The sequence below is a fragment of the Dromiciops gliroides genome, chromosome 3, assembly GCF_019393635.1.
Source record: "Dromiciops gliroides isolate mDroGli1 chromosome 3, mDroGli1.pri, whole genome shotgun sequence".
Lineage (NCBI taxonomy): Eukaryota > Metazoa > Chordata > Mammalia > Microbiotheria > Microbiotheriidae > Dromiciops > Dromiciops gliroides.
Genome location: NC_057863.1, coordinates 73,415,407 through 73,436,751, shown reverse-complemented (window position 1 = coordinate 73,436,751; position 21,345 = coordinate 73,415,407). Strand labels below are relative to the sequence as shown.

Here is a 21,345-nt window from a genome sequence, read left to right as displayed (position 1 = left end):
AAGCCCCTGCCAGAAAGCAGCAGAGTCTCATTCTATTGCTGTTTAATCCCTTGAATCAGAGATCCCAACTCCTGACTGGTAGAGAGCAAAGAATAGGCATCTTGGAGCTTTTAACACTTGGGCCAATTAGAAAATCCTGTTTGGGTAATTCTGAGACAGCATAAACAAATCCCAGAAGGCAGTCATCCAATACAGGCTACTCTACCCCGCCCATCTTGGCCCCCAATTCAACTGTAGAGAATGTGGGCTGGTGCCATTTTTTTGTTTCTGGCTTCTCCCACTCATTGGATGCAATGTGTTAGAGTAAAACACAGAGTTTTGCAAGAAGCAGCACAACATTGGAAGGTTGTAAAGAGCAGATGTAGGTTTGGTGTAAGGAAAAACTTCCCTAATGCTTAGAGCTAAAGAATGGGCTACCTAAGAAAGGTGGCTTCCCTCTCACTGAAAGTCTTCAAGACTAGGTTAGAAGACTATTTGTAGACCACTCAATCTGCTGCCCTGCCTGGTTTTAACTCCATGGAACAAGATGTCCATCCCAGGTTAAGCTTCCTTACCTCTAATCCCATCACTATGATGCTAATTCAAGCCTTGACTGATGCCACCTCCCTCAGCCTCCTCTCCCCTCTGACTGAAGGGCTGGAGTGTGGAGTACCAAACTCCTCCCAATACCTTCCTTTATAGAGGACAAAAACTGGACTTTTGGGCTCACTCCAATCTGTATCTCCTGCTCTACTGAGTTTCAACTTCATGGAACAAGATACCTGCTGGTGTCCCCTATACTCCCACTCTCAGCTTTCCTTTCTCCTTTTGTCTGTTATCTTCCCCATTAGATTATCAACTCCTCAAGGGCAGGGACTACCTTTCTTTTTATTAGTTGGGTATGTAGTAGGCACTTAATAGATGTTTACTGGATTAGATTAGATTATTGAGTGGATATGTTGGAGTGGGGATTACTTTTGGGGTATGGGTTAGACTTTCCAGCTCTAAGATTTTGCGATTTTATAAGGGACTGAACCTTTTTTAACTTCCCTCTTTCTTCCCACCTTATTCTTGTGGCTACTACGCACACTTCAGACATAGAAGGGAGTATGTTTTCACTGTTCAGGGGAAAAACATAGGTCCCTGGAGCTAGGACAGGGGAAGTTAGGAAAATAAAGGAATCATTGTTATCACTGTAGAACTTTTCCAGTCTCATATCTCTTCAAAGACCTAATTTAAATTTTCAGAGCCTGAATTTTGGGTTCCTAAGAATGTAGCTTATATTTATAAGTTGTATTAAATGAGTTGGAGAAGGAAATGGCAAACCACTCCAATATCTTTGCCAAGAAAACCCCAAATGGGTTCACAAAGAGGTGGATATGATTGAAAAAGACTGAATGAGGAACAAAACAAAATAACCAATTAATGGCTTCAGGTATGGTTTTTCCTATATTGGGATTGAGTCAAGATGTATCTGAGATATAAAAGCCTGGGAGATCCCAAAGCAATAATTTAATAGTTACCTAAGTGAAGCTCTTTCCTGACATTGCCAAGAGCACAAGTGAGTAATTAAATAGTAATATAATAAATTAAAGGCATAAGACAACTAATTGACAACACAACCAATATTTACCTTGTAGGTAAAGTTATAAATGTCCAGGTAATGCAGAAGTGTAATCCCTGTGAGATAAGACAGGCGGGACCTCTCTGGAATGGATAGGTTGCAGAATTCCATCATTTCAGCTTCCAATTTCAGATCAGTAACATTAGAATCACAAGAATACAGCCAGAATATATGAGAAATGATCTGTAGTTTTCAGGGGAAAAAATATTTTTTCATTAGTTTGCTTTAATATGACTCATTCATCCTCCCATTTTGAAAGTCTTTCCTGTGCTATCATATTTCAGCTTTAAAGTACAGCAAATACTTTATCACCAAGAACCTAAAGTGTCTCCCCTGCCTTTCCCCACCTTCATTCCTTTTCTTCCTTTATCCCTTCTTATTTTCTTTGTTCCTTTTTTTAAAAGTACTCAGTATAATGAGCTAAGAAGTATCTATATGTAATGCCGGTAAGCCTAAGGACTAGACATTGAAAGCAGGGAAAAGGGTAGTGGAAATAAAAGAAAAAAGAAGAGCAGAGTAAGAAAACAGAGAAAAGAGAATAAGGAAGAAGGGAGAGAGAAAAAAAGGACAAACAGGGAGACAGAAAAATTCTCTGATTCTACATACATGAAGTTAGTTCAGGGTTTGGAAGATACGATGAAGACATCTTTTGAGTTTCTGATTGGTAAGCTTTTAACATTTCAAGTCTGACCCAGACCCACCATGTTGCCATGCCCAGACCCTAACTTAAAGTTCTTCTTCTACTACTACTACTACTACTACTACTACTACTACTACTACTACTACTACTACTACTACTACTACTAAATATTTCCTATTTTTATAAGGTATTTTGGTTTTTCAGACTACTTTCCTTCCAACATAACTTTGAATGAGTTAGGGCTACCCTAATTTTATAATGGGCAGCTAGGTGGTACAGTGGATAGAATGCCAGGCCTACAGTCAAAAAGACTCATCTTCCTGAATTCAAATATGACCTCAGATACTTATTTACTGCGGACCCTGGACAAGTTTCTTAATGCTGTTTGTCTCTGTTCTCTCATTTGTAAAATGAGCTGGAACAGGAAATGAAAAACTACTCCAGTATCTTGACAAGAAAACCCCAAATGAGGTCACAGAGAGCTGTACATGGCTGAACACAACTGAACAAGTGTCTTATCATCATAGAATCAGAGAGTTAGAGCCAGAAAGGCTCCAGAAATCCATTTAGTCAAATTCTTTCATTTTACTGGAAAACTGAGGCCCGGAGAATTCACATGACTTGACTAAGGTCATCATGCTCCTTTAAAACACACACACACACACACACACACAAATGAGTAAATAGACTTAGCGAAGTTAAATGACTTGTCCAGTCACTCGGCCTAAAATTCAAAACATTGATTCAGATCCAAGTATTTTGATTTTAAGCCCTGTGTTCTTTTTATCCCATAAGAAGCATTTATGAAGCACCTATCATGTGCCAAGAACTGTGCTAAAGTGATACAAAGATAGGTAAAAATAGTCCCTACCTTCAAGGAAGTTACACTCTGATAAAGCAAGACAACATACAAATAACTATGGATGAACAAGATATATACAGGATAAATTGGGGCTAATTCACCATTAGAGTAGGGAAAGACTTGATCCAGGAATGTAAATAGATAGATAGATAGATAGATAGATAGATAGATAGATAGATAGTAGATAGATAGATAGATAGATAGATAGATAGATAGATAGATAGATAGATGGATGGATGAATAAATTAATAAATAAACAAATGAATAAATGGATAAATGAATGGATGAATAGGTTTTAATATTTAAATAATATATATAAATTTATATTTTTATATTATATGTATTTAGAATTTTATATGTATACATATATATGTGTGTGTGTATATATATATATATATATATATATATATATATATATATATATATAAAATGCCTGAATCAAGTCTCTCCCTAATCTAATGGTGGATTAGCTATAGGGATGTATATATGTATGTATGTATGTATATATTAGCTAATAGGCATCTATCTATCTATCTATCCCTATTATGTTCAAGACACTGTGCTAGGTAATGGAGTTATTAAGATGGAACAAAAAAAAATAGTCTTTACCCTTAAGGATTTTACATTCTGTAAGCAACAATGCAGGACTATTTGAGAATGGAGAGGAACAAGGACCAATTACTCATACCAGCCTCCTTATGCTCCTTTATATCACAAATTACTATTTAAGGAGCAATTATGTCCCTTCTGGCCTCATAGAAGTACCCCCACTGGAATTTCTAGAGTTCTATTAGGTTTTCATTGAGTTTAGAAGAAAAAAAGGGATAAAGAATTTGGATTTTGAGTCAAAGGACCTGGGTTTAAATTCTGACTCTGACAGTTACTTGCTGTCCAAACTTCAGTGGGGTATGTTAGTCCAAAACTTCTTAAACTGTGGGTCACAACCCCATATTGGGTTGTATAACTGAATGTGAGGGTCCTGAAAAATTTGGAAGCAAATGTATGATTTGTATGCCTATTTTATATACCTATCTACCCAGGGTTGCATAAAAATTTCTCAGGTGAAAAGGTATCACAGGTGGAAAAAATTTAAGAAACCCTGTTTTAGTCCATCAACAGCCATGTATTAAATGCTTACTCTGGGCCTGGATAAGTTCTAGAGACCAAAGGAAGGTGAAAATTTGGTCTTTGTTCTTAAAGTGCTCTCATTCCTCTCTTGCCTGATTTTCTTCTTTGTAATACTAATCCCTGAGAGGTTTAACTATGTGGTCTTTTATTTAAAAATAAACAAACAAGGGGGCAGCTAGGTGGCACAGTGGATAAAGCACCAGCCCTGGATTCAGGAGTACCTGAGTTCAAAGTCAAGGTACAACTAGGAGAATTGGGGGTCACAAGGAAAGTATTTATTTCCTAGTCAATTTGGCTGTGACCAAGAATTTCCAATACTTTTAAATTCAGGCAGCTCTACACTACTTGAAGTAAGTTTCTATCATGGGTTAACTCAAATTGTGTGTCATTTTATATCTTTTGGAAATGGAGACTCTGTAGACTGAGCTATGGGAATCAGAAAGATGAAAGGCAGAAAGGAGAGCTAAGGGATACCACATGAGAGGGAAAGAGCCAGAGGAAAGAGAGTGAAAGAAAAGAGAGAGAGAGAAAAAGAGGAGTATGAAAAAGAGGGATGAGAGAGAGGAGGGGGAAAGAGAAGAAAAAAGGAGAGGAGAGGAGAAGAGAGGAAAGGAGACAGAGAGACAGAGAGACAGAGAGAGAGAATTAATACAAGAGAGGAGAGAGAAAGAAAGAAGCGAGAAATGGGGGCAAGACAGAGAGAGAGAGAGAGAGAGAGAGAGATGAATAAAGTACGTGGTACAATTAAGTTCTGTGAAAAGAGGACAGTATGAACTGTGGAAGCATGGAAGAGCTCCTTTCTCTACAAAGTAGAAAAAGAGAGATTTTGAAAACAGGGACTCTAGGAAAGTGATTTCCTCACAGCTTTTGAGTATAAGAACTCTTGCTGCCCATCTATGTGTTCTTGTTGGTTTTTTTTTTAACAAGATCAAAATGATTCTATTTTTCAGAAGCAAAAAACATGATTGCAAAATCAATACTGAAATTAGAACTTAGGTTCACATAAGCCAAAGGAGAACTCAAGGGGAAAAACCAAATGGATGATGTTTGTTATCACAAAGGACAACAAAGTACAGGCTTATGGGGTTAGAGTTTTCTAGGGGGAACTCATTAGCAGAGCATGAGTAAATGGAAACTTCTGTCTTTTTGTACATTGAGACTTCTTCCAAAGGCAACTTCAGTGGCTTTCCTATGGCATACGACAAGGGTTAGGGCTTCAGAAACTTATTCATCTTTATTAATGAGCTTTTAACCTTGGCACTTCTGTTTCTTGTTTTATTTATTTCTTTTCTTAAATTTCTAACACATTTCCTATCAAAGAGATAAGAAAAAAAATCTAATGTATATATCTATACTCAGAGTTAGTACATTTCACTGTGGGCCAACATGGTTTTCACAATTGCCGTATTCTAATCACAAAATTTGATTCTAAACACAACTTCATGACACATAAAATAATTTTTAATTTTTAAAGAGTCTTTAAAATTTTGTTTTTGCTTGTTCCAAGATGCTGCATTGGGGATAGAAAGGATTATTTCTTTTAACTGGGTCACTAGAAGACTGGGAATTTGACTTAATTGAGATACTCTACCTCAGTGTGATGGGGAGACCATGTACAAAGACTCATCAGTTGTACAGAAGCAATCAATCAACATTTAATAGGTGCTACTATGAGTCAGTCACTGTGCTAGGTATGGGGATAAAAAACGAAAATGAAAGTTGTTTTCTTCAAGAAGTTAATATCCTATTGGGGTAGACAATATGTACATATATATAAGTGGAATAAGGATGATCCCTGGAATGGGAAATATGCTCTTGCCCTTGGCTAGAAGATAATTGGCCACAAAAGTCAGGAGGATCTGTCTGCTCTTGACTCTGTGACCAATCATCTCTTATGTAAATGCCATCTCTGACAATCAGGAGTTGCTGTGTTACCCCAACAAGGCACATATTGTTCAGGCAAGAGATAAGGCATGTGTTGAACTCCATAAATAAACTCATTTACACAAATGTGTACAAAATATATTCAAAATAAAAGTAAGATAATTTGGAGAGGGCACTAGAAGAAGAGAAGATCAGGAAAGGCTTCAGGTAGCACTTAAACTAGGCATGGATAGATAATGGAGTTCAGGACAAAAGTGTGAAAATATAAAATAGTATCTACTGTGTGAGGAGCCTTAAGAAGCCTTTAAGATGTAAGCTGAAAAAAAAAGTAAGCTGGAAGCTTCCAAAAGAATCCCACAAATAAGAAGGAGAGAGGAAAAGATAGGAAAAGACAATCTATTCCTCCCTCTGGCCCCCAGCTTCCAGATCCGGACCTGTATATAATCCATTGAGAAAAGAATGGAAATAGGGACTTCAGTGCCCACAGAGTTGTTTTAGGGCACTCTAATATCCTCTCTTAGAAGATAAACCAGGCATACAACTCTGCCTAAAAGACAGGGCTACATTAGTCTTTGACAAATGTTGACTATTACATCAACTTTTCAAACATTGGAAACAAGTACAGATTCTTTCAGAGCATACCTCACTTCTGTTTTCAGGGATGGGCATAGCCAACAATGTATCGATACTTGTATTGGACATTCCTGTTGTTCTCTGGAGTTCTGCTTTCAGCTGGTCAATATTTTTAAACATATCTCTTAATTGGTCTTTAAGAAAAAAAGCACATTGGATTTGGGTTATAATACCCTTCCTTTATTCATTGGTTTTTAGCCCCATTAAATCTATAGAACCTTCCACAATTTTTTTCTTAAGAGTAAAGTATAGATTTGCATAGATGCTCTGTGCCAGGAACAAAATGTTTATCTATTCTGGCAAATGGTTTGTCATGCTAAGAACTATATCTGTCCATTTAAAATTAATTCCTACGAAAAACTTATTATCCCCAGGCATTCTAGCACTGGGAGGGGTTGGGGCGGGGGGGGGGGGGGGGGGGGAGAAGGGCTAGATTAAGTTAGGAGACCTGAGTTTGAATCCTAATTCTAAGAACCCTCATTGATTCTCAACTTCTTCATCTGTAAAAGAGAGATTAAGATATTTGCACTGCATACATCAGGTTGCTACAAGAATCAACTGTGATTATGCATATGTACATATATAAATAAATAGAGAGTATTTTATCAATGTCAGCTTCTATTATTATCTCAAGGAAACAGATTGGTTAGTGATTTTAGTTTCCATACAGTGCCCGAAACTAAGTCATTAGTGATCCAGAGAATGTGTGATTGGTTGCTCACAGACAATAGAAGTGCCTCGACAAAGCTAGAAGTCATCAAATGTTCCTTGGTTTGTAAAATCACAGGAAATCAAATTACTTTATGTCCCAAGCTTGTATTATTATCATATATTGGGCAGGGATTTGGGTCTGACCTCTAAAATCCCTTCTAACGCCTTGATTCCTATGATCGCACGTTATCTTCCTACACTGAAGAATACAGTCTTTGGAACACACACTCGAAATGTGTCAAAGGCTACCACATTCAAAATATGAATAGAAATATGTAAAACTCGAAGTGGTTCTAAGACAGTGACAACAATTATTACTTTTGTTTGGGCATAATTGCCTTCCCATTGTATGCATAATAAAATAATCACAACTGAATTCCCCTTTCTCAGCAGATCACAATCTCCATTCTGTAAATACCTTTTTATTATTTTTATTAAGCTTCTCTTATGTAAATGTACTTTCTTTTATTTTTGGACTATGGGCCTACCTAGTCTTATAGCTGGCTATTTGTTGACAAAAATTCTGAATGCCTTTCAATGTGGAGGTATTATGCTGAGGAATAAATTCTATTACAAGAAGTAAGGGTTCAGGAACCTGGACACTGATGGAAGGGTCTGAGCTAAGAGGTCTTTAGACAGGATTGCTTTTTCCCCCTCAGATTTTTTTACATAGGAGACAAGTAGCTGCATCTGATTTTTTTTATCCCTGTAAAAGCAACTGGCTTTAACTGTGTTCCTAATCATACAGCCACCCCCGCCCCACCCCAAGTGGAAGAAGTAACACGTTTTTTAAAATATCACTTGCTCTTGGCTTAAAATCTTTGTGCACTTTTCCCCTTCCCCCAGCTCAGTGGGTGACTTTGGGCAAGTAAGGTTAAATATTACATAGCCCTGGGGTTTTTTTCACGTGTCAGAGAAGATAGCCAAGGAAATTATTTAAGTTCCTTCAAAAACTGAATGGACTCATCCCTTCTTAAACTGCAGTAAATGAAGCACATGCATGCTAATAAGTCAGCTTTCAAATATGGATGGGAAAACACCTGGTTTTTCGGAAGCAGTCACACTATTATTGACATGCAGCAAGGGTTCAACGACTGGTATTAACTGTGTGATATTTTCCAAGAAATTCATTTGCAACACCTGTTCTAGGAACCTGGAACGAAATAGAAAGAGAATAAGAAATTCAACTGAGCATTTCAATAATTTTAGAAAGATTCTGCCAGGGTGAAAAAAAAAGACAATGGAGAAACTTACCGATCCATATTTAAATTAATTTTATTTGGATCTCCTGTAAGCAAATCCTTTAGCTTTTGAGATATGATATTGTCATGGTTCAGTAAGCCTTCTGCAATTTCTGTGCCGAGCTCGGCTGCTTCAAGGAATTGCATGTGGAAGCGACTTCCTTCACATAGTTTTCCAAAGCTAATATTAGGAAACTGGCAAGTTTCTTCTATTGAGTTGAAGGTCTCAGATTCACAAAGAAGTTTGGTCACGTTTCGGAGTTGTAACAGCTTTTCAAAAGAACAACAAAAGTTATGGCAAAATAGAAGAATTCAGTATTGTAGTTACTACTCTCTATGTGCCGCACCTATGTGTGCAGTCAGCCAATGGAAGGTCTGGAAATGGTAGATTGTTTCCATGCTCTGAGTTAAAGGTCCTGGACTCAAATCAGATCTGTTAAGTCTACTACCTTTTTTTATTTTTTAGTGAGGCAATTGGGGTTAAGTGACTTGCCCAGGGTCACACAGCTAGTAAGTGTTAAGTGTCTGAAGCCGGATTTGAACTCAGGTACTCCTGACTCCAGAGCCAGTGCTCTATCCACTGCGCCACCTAGCTGCCCAAGTCCACTACCTTTGTGATTTTAGGGTAGGTCTTTAACCTCCTTGGACTTTAATTTCCTCACTTGCAAAATGGGAAGTTTGAAATAGATGGCCTGGGTGGCCCCTTCCAGCTCTGAATATCATTCTGCGGTCATTGTCCCTGTTAGACACTTAAAACATTTACATCAAATGTATCTCCCTACTGTCTTAGAAGAGGTGAGGAAATACAGATGCAGTGTGCCACCTATACTACCAGATTGATGATGTGCTAAACTGATTTTTCTTTCTTTCATTTTCCTTATTTGTTGCAAGCGATGTCTTACTAGGTGGGGAGAAGGGAAGGATATATTTGGGGGATGGGGAAGTGATATTAAGAAAAATAAGTAAACAATTTTTTAAATTACCATCACTGGCCAGTGATTTTCATTTTCTTTCTTTTTTTTTTTAATGGGGCAATGAGGGTTGAGTGACTTGCCCAGGGTCACACACAGCTAGTAAGTGTCAAGTGTCTGAGGCCGGATTTGAACTCAGGTCCTCCTGAATCCAGGGCCAGTGCTTTATCCACTGCACCACCTAGCTGCCCCAGTGATTTTCAATATACTAGCATCCCATAAGATGCCTGTGTCTCCTTTCAAAGCTTAAGTCAAGTGCCATTTCTTACACAAAGCCTTTAATGATCTTCCCATTGGCAACCCTGACCCTTACAATGGCCTGAAGTGACTTTGGATTTACTGTCTCTACATTTGATATTTATTCCCTCCCTCTGTAGAATATAAGCCCTTTCAGGATAGGAAGTGTTTCATTTTTGTCTCTATAACCCTAGGGCCTCACACAGTGCTTGGCACATAGCATCAGCCTCATTACACATGACATTTCTTACCATGATGTACTTTGGTTCGATAAATGTTTACTGAACCAAATTAAGTAGAACTGAATTTGGTTATTCAAGCTTAAACTGTCCATGAGCCAGGCCTATCTCTTTATTTTACAATATTCTCGGCTGATCTTTGTGGCGAATTAAAAGCAATTTCCAATCAGAGGTTGTGTGTTGTTCACTTGCGGCAGTAAGTACCGCCATTTTAATTTCCTATTCCAGTGCTTTGTCAAGATGTGGAGGTGACTCTGTGCTTTCAAATGCCAGCATCGTGTAATCAAGTTAGGAAGATTTCAACAGTTCTTGCATGTGTCCCCTTCTTGCCACCACCCTTAGCAAGCCCTCGGATAGCCTATTCATAGACCTTCCTGCCTAAAGCCTCTTCTCTCTCCAACCCATCCTTTGCTAGGTGCCTGAGCAATATCACTGAAGCACAGGATGATCATATTATTCCCCTGCTCAAAAAGTACCAGTGGTTCCCTACAGCCAATGTGTATTTTTGGCATTTGAAGACCTTTGTGATTTGTCTCCAGCCCATTTAACCTTTTCACATTAGATCTCCTATACATGGTGGACTCTTTGGTTCAGCCAAAATGGGCTTGCTTGTCATACCTCCATCTTCAGTGTCTCCCCGTACCGCACCCCATACTGGAAATTGTCTTATATTTACTTCATACATTGTTTGTATTGACTTTTATGTGTACATATTGTTTCCCCTAATAGAATATAGGCCCCCTGAGGAAAGGGAATATTTCTTCTTTGTCTTTCTATTTCAGCATCTTGTACAATGGACATGGAAGGAGGGGCTTCAGAAATGCCTGATGATTGATTTGGGGAGGGCTTCTGTTGGGAAGCTCATCACCAGAAAGCTGGCTACAAAGCTTAGTTTTCTTCTTTTGTAGCAGAATTCATGAAATCATCTAGTAGGGTAAGAATGAGTCCAAATCAGCATCCTGCTGGAATATTCACACTGGTGAAATCACAGACAGCAAAGAGTCGTTTTAAGCTACAGGGAAACCCACAGAATAATTTCCTTCCTGACTATGTCTCTGTCTGTGGCAACCTTGTCGGTAATGCGGAAGGCTCTCTAAGGAGCAGGGTATTAATAAACAGACCAGCACAGCCAAAATGGAATCCTGAAAAATCAAATCCCTAGCAAAACCACTGGGTCATGGGTGTTAGCAGGAAGAGTCAAGCTTAGGTCTTCCTGTGCCTCTCAGGAGGATCCTCTATTCATTGGGTAAAATTGTCTTCATGACCTTTGATATAATATAGAATTATAGTATATAATTACATGTCATTTTGACAAAAATACACACTTTTCTTGTTATATGACTACAGATGGAGCCTGAGAAGTCCCCGCAGCATATTAACTATAAGAGCTCATATCATTCAAAATATGAAGGGATTCAAAGGGAATAAAGTAATTACTGGTTCTAAGTGTTCCCTGACCACAACAGCCATTTATGACTATGAGGAAACTTGCTGAAATTGTCTCATAGGAATTAAAAATGCCACCAAATCACAGAATCTGAGAATCAGAAGGTACCTCAGAGCTCAGGTACTTGGACTTAAACCTAAATACAAATTCCCTCTACAACAAAGGATTCAAACACTGTGGCATGTTATAACACTCCCCAGTGAGCCAGGAAGCAGATTAAAATGTAATTGGGAAATAGTTCTCAAAATGAACAAAAATCCAATAGAAAATTCTAGATGATGTTAATGTGTGGTTTTCTAAGTTGATATATGGGTGTATGGAATGTAGGGTGAGTTCAAGGCCAGTTTACTATAATATCCATGATAATCTACAATGAGGAGGAACCCCCACACACACTTTCTGAGATAGTCCATTCCATTTTTTATAGAGCTCTTTTCATTAGGAGCACTAGGCCTGGATTTAGGAAAACTCCTCTTTGTGAGTTCAAATTTGACCTCGACACTTACTAGCTATGTGACCCTGGGTAAATCACTTAATCCTATTTACCTCAATTCTTCATCTGCAAAGTGAACCAGAAAAGGAAATGGCAAATCCACTGCAGTATCTTTGCCAAGAAAACCCCACATGGGGTCATGAAGAGTTGAACATGATTGAAACAACTGAACAAAAATTCATTAGGTTATTTGTCCAGACATCAAGTCAAAATTGTTCTCCTTGCAACTTCAACCCATTGCTCTTGTTCTACCCTCAGGGGCCAAGCAGAAAATGTCTAATTCTTCTACCTGTGGCAGCCCTTCAAATAATTGACGGCAGCTACCACATCCCCCTAAGTTTGTTTTTTTTCCTTCCCCAGGCTAAACATCTCCATTTTCTAGAGTTAGTACTCACATAGCACGGTCATATGTTATTGTGGAAAGTTTGGCATTTTGTTACTGGACAAATGATTTTATCGGAACAAATAAGCACAAGCTATTTTGCTGGGACTTGAACCCAATCCCTTTGACTTCCAGTCCAGTTCTCTTTCCACTATACCATGCAAATCTCCATTCCTACAGTGTCTGATGGGCAGTTTTCTCAAGGTTATTGAAAGAAAGAGAAAGAGACATATACTGGTACCTTAAATATTTTGAAATTCAGATTTGGTGATTGTAGGATAGAACAAATACTTTCAACCAAATGTGAATAGGAACAATCGTGTATATGTGTTTTAAAAAGGATAAGCAACCTTGATGATCAGAGTACATTCAAGGAAAAGCAGTATGAAGTCTCATACAACACACTGAGTTTGGTAGATCTCTTTTCTAGGCAGGACTAAAAGACAGCCACCTTGCTTGAGGCTTAGCACTTTCAAATAGGAATTAAATTCACTGTCAGTGATATGGGACCTGTCAAAGAGCATAACCATTACACAGAGGCATTAGAAGTCTACAGTAGTTATTAGACTTCTTTCCCCACCCCCACATCCTCTACTTACCCACTCTCTAGCCCCCAAATCTGATTCACACAAAACCTAAGTGCAGTCTGTCCTCACACTACCCCTGGCTTTGGTCTGCCCTGTCTCTACAAAAGGGATGAAGGGAATTGAGTGGGGAATTTGTAGTCAGTTCCTATAGGTCTTATGTCTTTTCCTTTATCCTAATGTGGGTCTATAAGCTACCAATGTCACTTATGTCACTAATGCCAGCAAAGGACTTGCCTTTTCAAAGGTCCAAACATTCAACTTTTATAGTCAGTTAATTGTATTTCTTTATTATGGCAATGTTGTCCAATTGTTCTCTCTGTCTCTGTCTCTGTCTCCCCCCTCTCTATGTATGTATGTATGTATATATGTGTGTGTGTGTATATATATATATATAATATACATGTATATATGTATACAAATATGTATATACACACACAACTCTCTTTGTGTGTGTCTGTCTCTGTCTCCCCCTCTATGTATATATGTATAAATATACTATACATTTATGTATACAAATATGTATACACACAAGTGTGTCTCCCCCCTCTCTATGTATGTATATATAAAATATACACATATACATGTGTATATGTATACAAATATGTATATATATATACACACAACTGTCTCTCTCTCTCTTTGTGTGTCTCTGTCTCTCCCCTCTCTATGTATGTATTTATATATATATATAATATATACATATACATGTGTATATGTATACAAATATGTATACACACACACACCTCTCTCTCTCTCTCTCAGATTATAGGGCAAAGAATTTAAGAGCGGGGAGAGATTTAGAAATTACCTTGTCCAAACTCCTCATTCTGCAAATAAGAAAACAGAGAGCCAAGGAATTGAAGTGACTCATCTAAGGTCACACAGTTGTTCCACAGAACTGCCACAGTGAATAAATGAGTGACAGCCAGGAGTTGAAGAGAAATTATTTTTGTTTGTTTTTTACTCCAAATCCAGTACTTTTTCTAGATGTCATTTTTGAGATTTTATTTCTATTTGGACTAATACAGTAATTGCCTTACTCTATGGTGAGGGCAATAAATAAATTAAATGGGAAAGAGCCAGACTGACTATTAAGAGCCAACATGACTTCAGAGGCAATGTGGCATTGTACAATGCTCACTCTGCTTGGAATTAGGAAAATTTGGTCTGAATCCCATATCTGGCATTTATGAGCTGTGTGGCCGTAAGCAAGCTGTTTAGCCTCAGTATTCTCATCTGCAAAATGAGGCTAATAATATCTCTGTCATCTATCTCACAAGGATGCTGTGAGGTTCAAGTGAGATAATGTATGTAAAGCACTTTGCAGCCATTAAAGCATTATATAAATGACCATTATTATTACTGGTGGTGGTGGTGGATAAAAAAGTTAATTCTGCTGCCTCCTTGCTAAGAAATGTTGCTTTTTCGAATCTACTACCTTGAATTATAAGATCTGGTAGATTTCATGACATCATAGCTTATTAAGTACATATACCACCTGCATTGGGCAGTGAGGTGGCTTACTGGATAGAGCACTTGGCTCAGAATCAGAAAGACTCATCTTCATGAGTTCAAAGCTGGCCTCAGATACTTAATAGCTGTATAACCCCAGGCAAGTCACTTAACCCTGTTTGCCTCAGTTTCCTCATATGTGAAATGAACTGGAGGAGGAAATGGCAAACTACAGTATCTCTGCCAAGAAAACCCCAAACGGAGTCACAATGCATCAGACACAACTGAAATAACTGAAGAACAATAACCTACATTATAAATCCTGTTAGATCCAAAGAAGCCAGTTCAGAAATCACCGACATTTTAAATATTGTGATTATGCCTTATACTCTTCCATTTTTTGTCTTCTGTACTGCCTAGATATGGAAGCACTAAAGAGGAAATGACTTAATCGTTCAATATTTTTCACTTGTAAAGTCTAATTATATCAGCTTTGAAACTCGGTTATTCAGACCCCAAATATCAGGGACCTTTCAAATAACCAGGCTCATTTGTACACATTTGGTTAAATTCAATTGAATCCACCATCTTAATGAGATAACTGTATCATTAGGCACAACTTGATTAATAGGTGCAATTTAGAAGAGGCTGGAATAGGTCATTGCATACTGTTGATTTTCCTAGGAAATAAACATATGTTGGTGTACACAACACACACAAGCACACAAAACCAAAAACACCCCCAAGCTCCATAGAACAAAAACAAGTTGTTCAGAGAATCCATGTTTCTCTCCTCTCTCTAGCATTCCTGAACCAAAAGAAAAGCAAGAAATCCCATTTGCAATGCTACTGATTTGAAACCTGAACTAAACAGATGTTTCTTCAAAGAAGAAAAATAACATGTCAAAGGCTTTTATTTTTGGGGGGGAGGGAGTGTTTTGTTTTTTGGAGTCTTACTTTTGATCTTATGATTTCTGAAACTGGAGTCAAGTAGTCCTCATAAGAGCCATTTCGATGAAAAGATTTTTTGAACCGGATGGTAGATTGTAGAAGTTTTAGATTTTCTATAAAAGAAAGAAAAGTTATTTTAGAAAGAACTTGGGATCATTTAGGAAAACTTTCCTTTGAAACACTTAAGTATGGTTTGTCATAATAGTATCTAGTTATAAAAAATGACTTCTTAAAACTGTGAAAATATGCACTTGGCTTATTTCAATAATATTCTCGGATTTACAATTGAGACAAACCTATTGCAAGCAAGGAGCTACCTTGAGGGCCTTTTTGTCACTTATAATATGCTTTTATCTGTGACATCTTTCAGTACATTATTAAGTTGAAATATTTTTGGAAAAATGGGTACATAATCAGTTAGAAATCAAATGTCCTTCCAACCTTGATTAATTCATGCCAATAAACAGAGGCCAGACTTTTTGTTTGCTAGCTGACATTTTTTGCCCAGTAGACAGAGAGAAAGTATATCTCTTAGGGAAGAGTGCAAAAAAAATTATTTTAAAGAAAAAAAAAGGAAGAAAAGAACATTTGATTAAATGCAACCTTCATGGTTGTCCATGAAAGCAGAAAATTGAAAATGAAAAAGAGAGGGAGGATAGGAAGCAAAATGGCATGCCATCACCACTGCCACTCCTTCAGCCAAGGTAACTTGTATCTCAGTTTGCAGATGTGTCTCTGGCTCATTTACATGTATTGTTTTGTTTTTTTTAAAGAAGCTAAAGAAGGTCAGAGGCAGGTGTAGCAAAGGGCTCTGGCATTCAGCATCTCTAGACACCAGACATAATATTATTATCATTAACAATAATAATAATAATTTATTAATACCAGGAAAATAACAGTCCCCACTACTTAATGCTTCTTTTCATATGAAGAGAGCTCTAAGTTCATGACTATGGGTGAGCAAGTCTTTCTTTTTTGGTGAAAGATTTGATGGACTTTCTGGTATGGAAAAAGGTACCTAAAATTATGAATAAAGTTTCTGCCATTAAGAAGAGTATTACCTGGTGACTCGTTGGCTAAATTGTCAGTTACATTTCTCACACACATCAGGTAGGGCACATAAGGACTCTCAGCAGAAATGTTTAAGAGGGCATCTTCAAAATTTTCCAGAACAAGGAGCCTATGGAATTTTTTTTAAAAAGGCACCAAATTACCATAAACACAAAACAAAGGCATATAACTGAGAAATCTAACACCGTTATTGAGTCATCTTTCTAGTCCTTATGTTGTATTGTGTCGACTAATTTTTCCAATGGAAACACTGAGAGAACAGATTTAGGCCCGGAAAGAACCTCAGAGGTCATTTTGTCCAACTTCTTTTTACCAAGAGCTCAAGCAGCTCAGTGAGTTAGGGTTACTTTTTTGCCAGAGAGCCTTCCATGACTGATCCCTGCAAAAGAATTATTCCTCTACTTTGGATTCGCTCAGCACTTACATTTAAATATATAGATATAGACATACATACATATAATATATGCATATATATGTATATGTGTGCATACATTCCTATGCCACATTAATTCGTAACTATATCCTTAAAATATAAACTTTGATTAAAAAATAATTAAATAAAATAAGAAATAAATTTAAAATAAAATATAAATAAGAAATGAAACTTACATTGCCTTATAAATCTTCATATGGATATTTCTATACACGCAAACAAGTCTGTGTGTATATAGATGTATGTGTGTGAATATATATATAACATACACATACATATATTGCATATATAAATATATACATATATATAAAAATATGAGATTAAATTCCAATGGGTAATTTTTTAAACTCAAATTGCAGTTATCATAGCTCAACAAACCTAGGGAAATAAACTGATTTTATTTTATTTTATTTCATTTTATTTATTTATTTTTGGTGAGGCAATTGGGGTTAAGTGACTTGTCCAGGGTCACACAGCTAGTAAGTGTCAAGTGTCTGAGGCTGGATTTGAACTCAGGTCCTCCTGAATCCAAGGCCAGTGCTTTATCAGACTGTGCTACCTAGCTGACCACTTTAATTACTTTTAATGAGTTGTATTTCCCAATTAGAATGTAAGCTCCTTAAAGGTAGGAAGTATTTTATATTCCCTGTGCTTTAGTACAGAGCCTGGTGCAGAGTAAATATTTAATAAATCCTTGTTGAGTTGTTGCCTTGACTTTAAGTTTTCCTGAGTGCTGCATACACACACACACACACACACACATACACATATTATATATCATTTGACTATCACAACAATCCTGTGAAATAGAAGCTATTATTATTCTGGTTTTATACATGATGAAGCTGAGGCTCAGAGAGGTTAATGGCTTGTCCACTGTCACACAGCTAGTAAGTATCTGAAGCCAAATTTGAATTCCCAGTCCAATACTCCAGTGACTATGCCACCTAGTTATCTATTAGACCAGAGGGGTTTTTAAGGTCAAAATTTTGGAGAAGTCATAACTATTTCTAGACAGTTAGGATTAAGGACTCTGATAGAGACTGACAACACTAGATATTTGAGAAGTTTGAATTTGAAGGGAAAAAAAATTTGCAGATAAGACTTCGGCTTTACTGATTCTGAGACCCACAGATTATTGTGAGTGCATGTGTTTCTGAAAAAGCTTATCTACAGAAATAGACAAAACTTGTTTCTTCATTTATCATGAAATGGCACATAGACCTTTTACGATTCCGTTGTCATGGGAGACGGAACTAACACCTGGCTTATGGGCTAACCATGTAATATCAGGGGTTTTCTGTTTCTGGTTGTTGCATGGAATGTGATTTGGCAGTATTGATTGCTGAATCCATAACATAATGATCTGTGTTATTACAGGACTCTGATGAGATTAAAATGTATTTAAAGCATATTGCCCTAGGACAAAGTTTCTCAAGATATGAGGTTGGGGGCGGGGAGAGTAAGGGGGAATCCTGGGACATCTGAGAAAGTTGCTGATGAATGTTCTATGTTTTAGCTGTAGGAAATGCTCAGAATCATTCCAAAATGGGGGATTTAAGAGACAGGCAGAAAGGTTCCAGATGCAAACAGTATTGCCTTGAGGTCCAGAAACCTGGATTTAAGTCCTGTTGGGTAACTAACTCATGTGACCTTGGACGAGTCATTTGGGCCTCAGTTTTATAAAACACAAGCATTAAACTTGATGGTCTCTAAGAGGGATCCCTACCAGTTATATTCTCTTCTGTACCCAAAACATTGGAGTACTCTGGAGAACAGACCATGGGACAGAGGTCTTGGATTTCATAAACCTTATCCCTTAATTCTTTTTGAGTTATAGGGGTGACTGCAGATCTCAAAGATAGAATGGAAACTGAGCCTGCAGAGTTGCATCTGTTTTGAGAAGTGGCCAGTGGCATCTCTCTGTACTGCCAAATAGTGGAATGTTGAGGAGCAACCTATTCAGCTGCTTGTTCCCAGGTTCTGGGGTTCATAGAACCATCAAATTAAAGCTAGAAGGGACCTTGGAGATTCCCTAAACAAACTCCCTTGTTTTACACATGATGAAATCTCAAAAAGTTAAGTGATTTACTCAAGGTCATACAGGTACTGGCAGTGTTAGGATTTGAATTCAGATCCTCTGACTCCAGACCCAGCATTCTTTCTATTGGACCAATCTGCATATTAAAGATTTCACTCCTCTACTTTCCTTATTGTTGTTGTTCAGTCATTCCAGTCACATCTGACTCTTTGTGACTCTATTTGGAGTTTTCTTGGCAAAAGTACTGGAGTGCTTTACCATTTCCTTCCCCAGGTCCATTTACAGATGAAGAAACTGTCAGGGTTAAGTGACTTGCCCAGGGTCACACAGCTAGTAAGTGTCTGAGGCCAGATTTGAACTCTTGAAAATAAGTCTCCCTGAATCCTAGCTCAGTGCTCTATCTACTACACCACTTACTTTCCTTACCTTCTTTCTTTTCCTTCCCCTACAATCACAAGGGTTGCAGAGTAAGGGCATTTACCACTATGGGAGAGTTCAACAAATCTTTAAGAGAGGCAAGGACTTTTTGGTGAAAGCAATTTTCAGGTAGGACAACTCAGGATAGTTGTCAAGGAGGTTCTTAAGAAGATTACAAGATCAGGATTATAGGAACATAGATCTAGTGTTGGGAGGGACCTTAGAAGTCATCTAATTCTACTCTCTCAATTTACATGTGAGGAAACTGAGGCACAGAGAGATCAAGTGATTTGCTCAAGGGCACACAGATCATAAGTAACTAGTCATCATTTAAACTCAGGTATTGTGATTTTAAGTTTAGCTCAGGAGAGAGTGGTACAGTGGCTAGAGGAATAGGTCCAGAGTCAGGAAGACCTGAGTTTAAATTCAGTGTCAGAGGCTTACTAGCTGTATGATCCTGGGCAAGTCACTTAACCTCTGTATGCCTGTGTCCTCAACAGTAGAATAATTGCACCCACCTTCCAGGTTTGTTGCAAGGATCAAATGAAATCATAGCTGTAAAGTACTTAGCACAGGTGCCTGGCATATAGTAGGAATTTAATAAATACTTGTTTTTTCCCTTTTCTGACTGTCCTAGCTCCATTGAGAATCCCTATTTTAGTGTTTGTGAAATATGTATGCATGTGTGTGTGTGTGTGTGTGTGTGTATATATCGCCACATGGTAGGCTGTGTGGGCTCTAGAGGAACATAAGTCATGATATCACAAAGAAATAGGCATGTATGAATGGGTTCCTTCATCACAACAACCACACAAAGATAGAAAAGTTGAGAATCTAGCACTAGAGAGGCTGCTGCTGCATAGCCCTGTCTTCTCTACTCACTGCATTTTTCTCACTAGACTCTTCCTACCCACCAAGCGGAGGGCAATTCAATCTAAGATATTGACACCTCCTTCCTACTATTTGGCCCTCTTTTTGGCAAAAGCACCAGTGCATTTTCTTGCCACTAAATTCAGGTGTTGCATGGACCTGTGCATATACCTGACTGATACCTTCAGCTATTTCATAGCTTAGGGAAGATGATAAATCTTATACACATAACAAATCCTTAGAAGATTGAAAACAAGATCTTGGGATCTCATTTTAGTCAATTGACTAATCCCTATCATTAAGGTTGGATTTTTCTTAGTGTGCAAGAGACAAATTTATTCCAATCTATCTCCTGCCTACCAGAATTTGCCTATGCAATTTTAGGAAAGAAAATTGTGTGTTTTTATACTAATCAAAACAAAACTAAATCTGAGACTATATTCCCAAAAGAATAGGTCCCAGCCTTACTATGATTTAAGAAGATGTTAATCCTATCATTGGGTCACCAATATTCTCCTAGTGAATACTCAGTTATCCCATTTGCAGATGATTCCCATTCAGTCCTAACTTCTCTCCTGAACTCTCAACCCACAACTCTGTCTGATGAGTATCTCCACCTGTATATCCTGTAGAAATACCAAACTCAATGCATCCAGAAGAGAATTCCTCATCTTCCCTCCCCAAAGCCTCACCTCTTTTATACTTCCTTATTCTTTTGAGGGGATAATTATTGTCCCAGTCACCCAGATTCAAATTCATAGCCTCAGTGTTATCCTTCACTCTTAGAAATAAATACCATGCATATCAAATTGTCAGGAGACACAGAACTGGGAGGGATGGCTAATAAGGATTTTCTAGGTGCCTACTCTGTGCCAGGCATTATGCCAAGTAAACACCGTGGGGTGCAAAGAAAAGTAAAAATCAGTCTCTTCTCTTAAGGAGGCCATGGTCTAATGGGGGAGACAACATGCAAACAACTACATGCAAATAATGTATGTATAGAATAGATTGGAGATGCTCAAGAGAAAGTAGGCCTTAGGATTAAGGGCAAT

General features: G+C 37.7%; 1 protein-coding gene across 1 annotated transcript in view; it reads right to left on the bottom strand.

The window, feature by feature from the left end:
• ABCA12 (ATP binding cassette subfamily A member 12) overlaps positions 1–21,345 on the bottom strand; it is a 246,533-nt gene that overhangs the window by 98,941 nt on the left and 126,247 nt on the right. Inside the window, exons 11-16 of the mRNA XM_043993356.1 lie at positions 16,523–16,641; positions 15,468–15,574; positions 8,716–8,972; positions 8,502–8,614; positions 6,760–6,884; positions 1,613–1,786 (exon numbers count right to left, since the gene is read on the bottom strand). Of these exons, the coding sequence (XP_043849291.1) occupies positions 1,613–1,786; positions 6,760–6,884; positions 8,502–8,614; positions 8,716–8,972; positions 15,468–15,574; positions 16,523–16,641 (895 nt within the window). The remainder of the gene's footprint in view (positions 1–1,612; positions 1,787–6,759; positions 6,885–8,501; positions 8,615–8,715; positions 8,973–15,467; positions 15,575–16,522; positions 16,642–21,345) is intronic.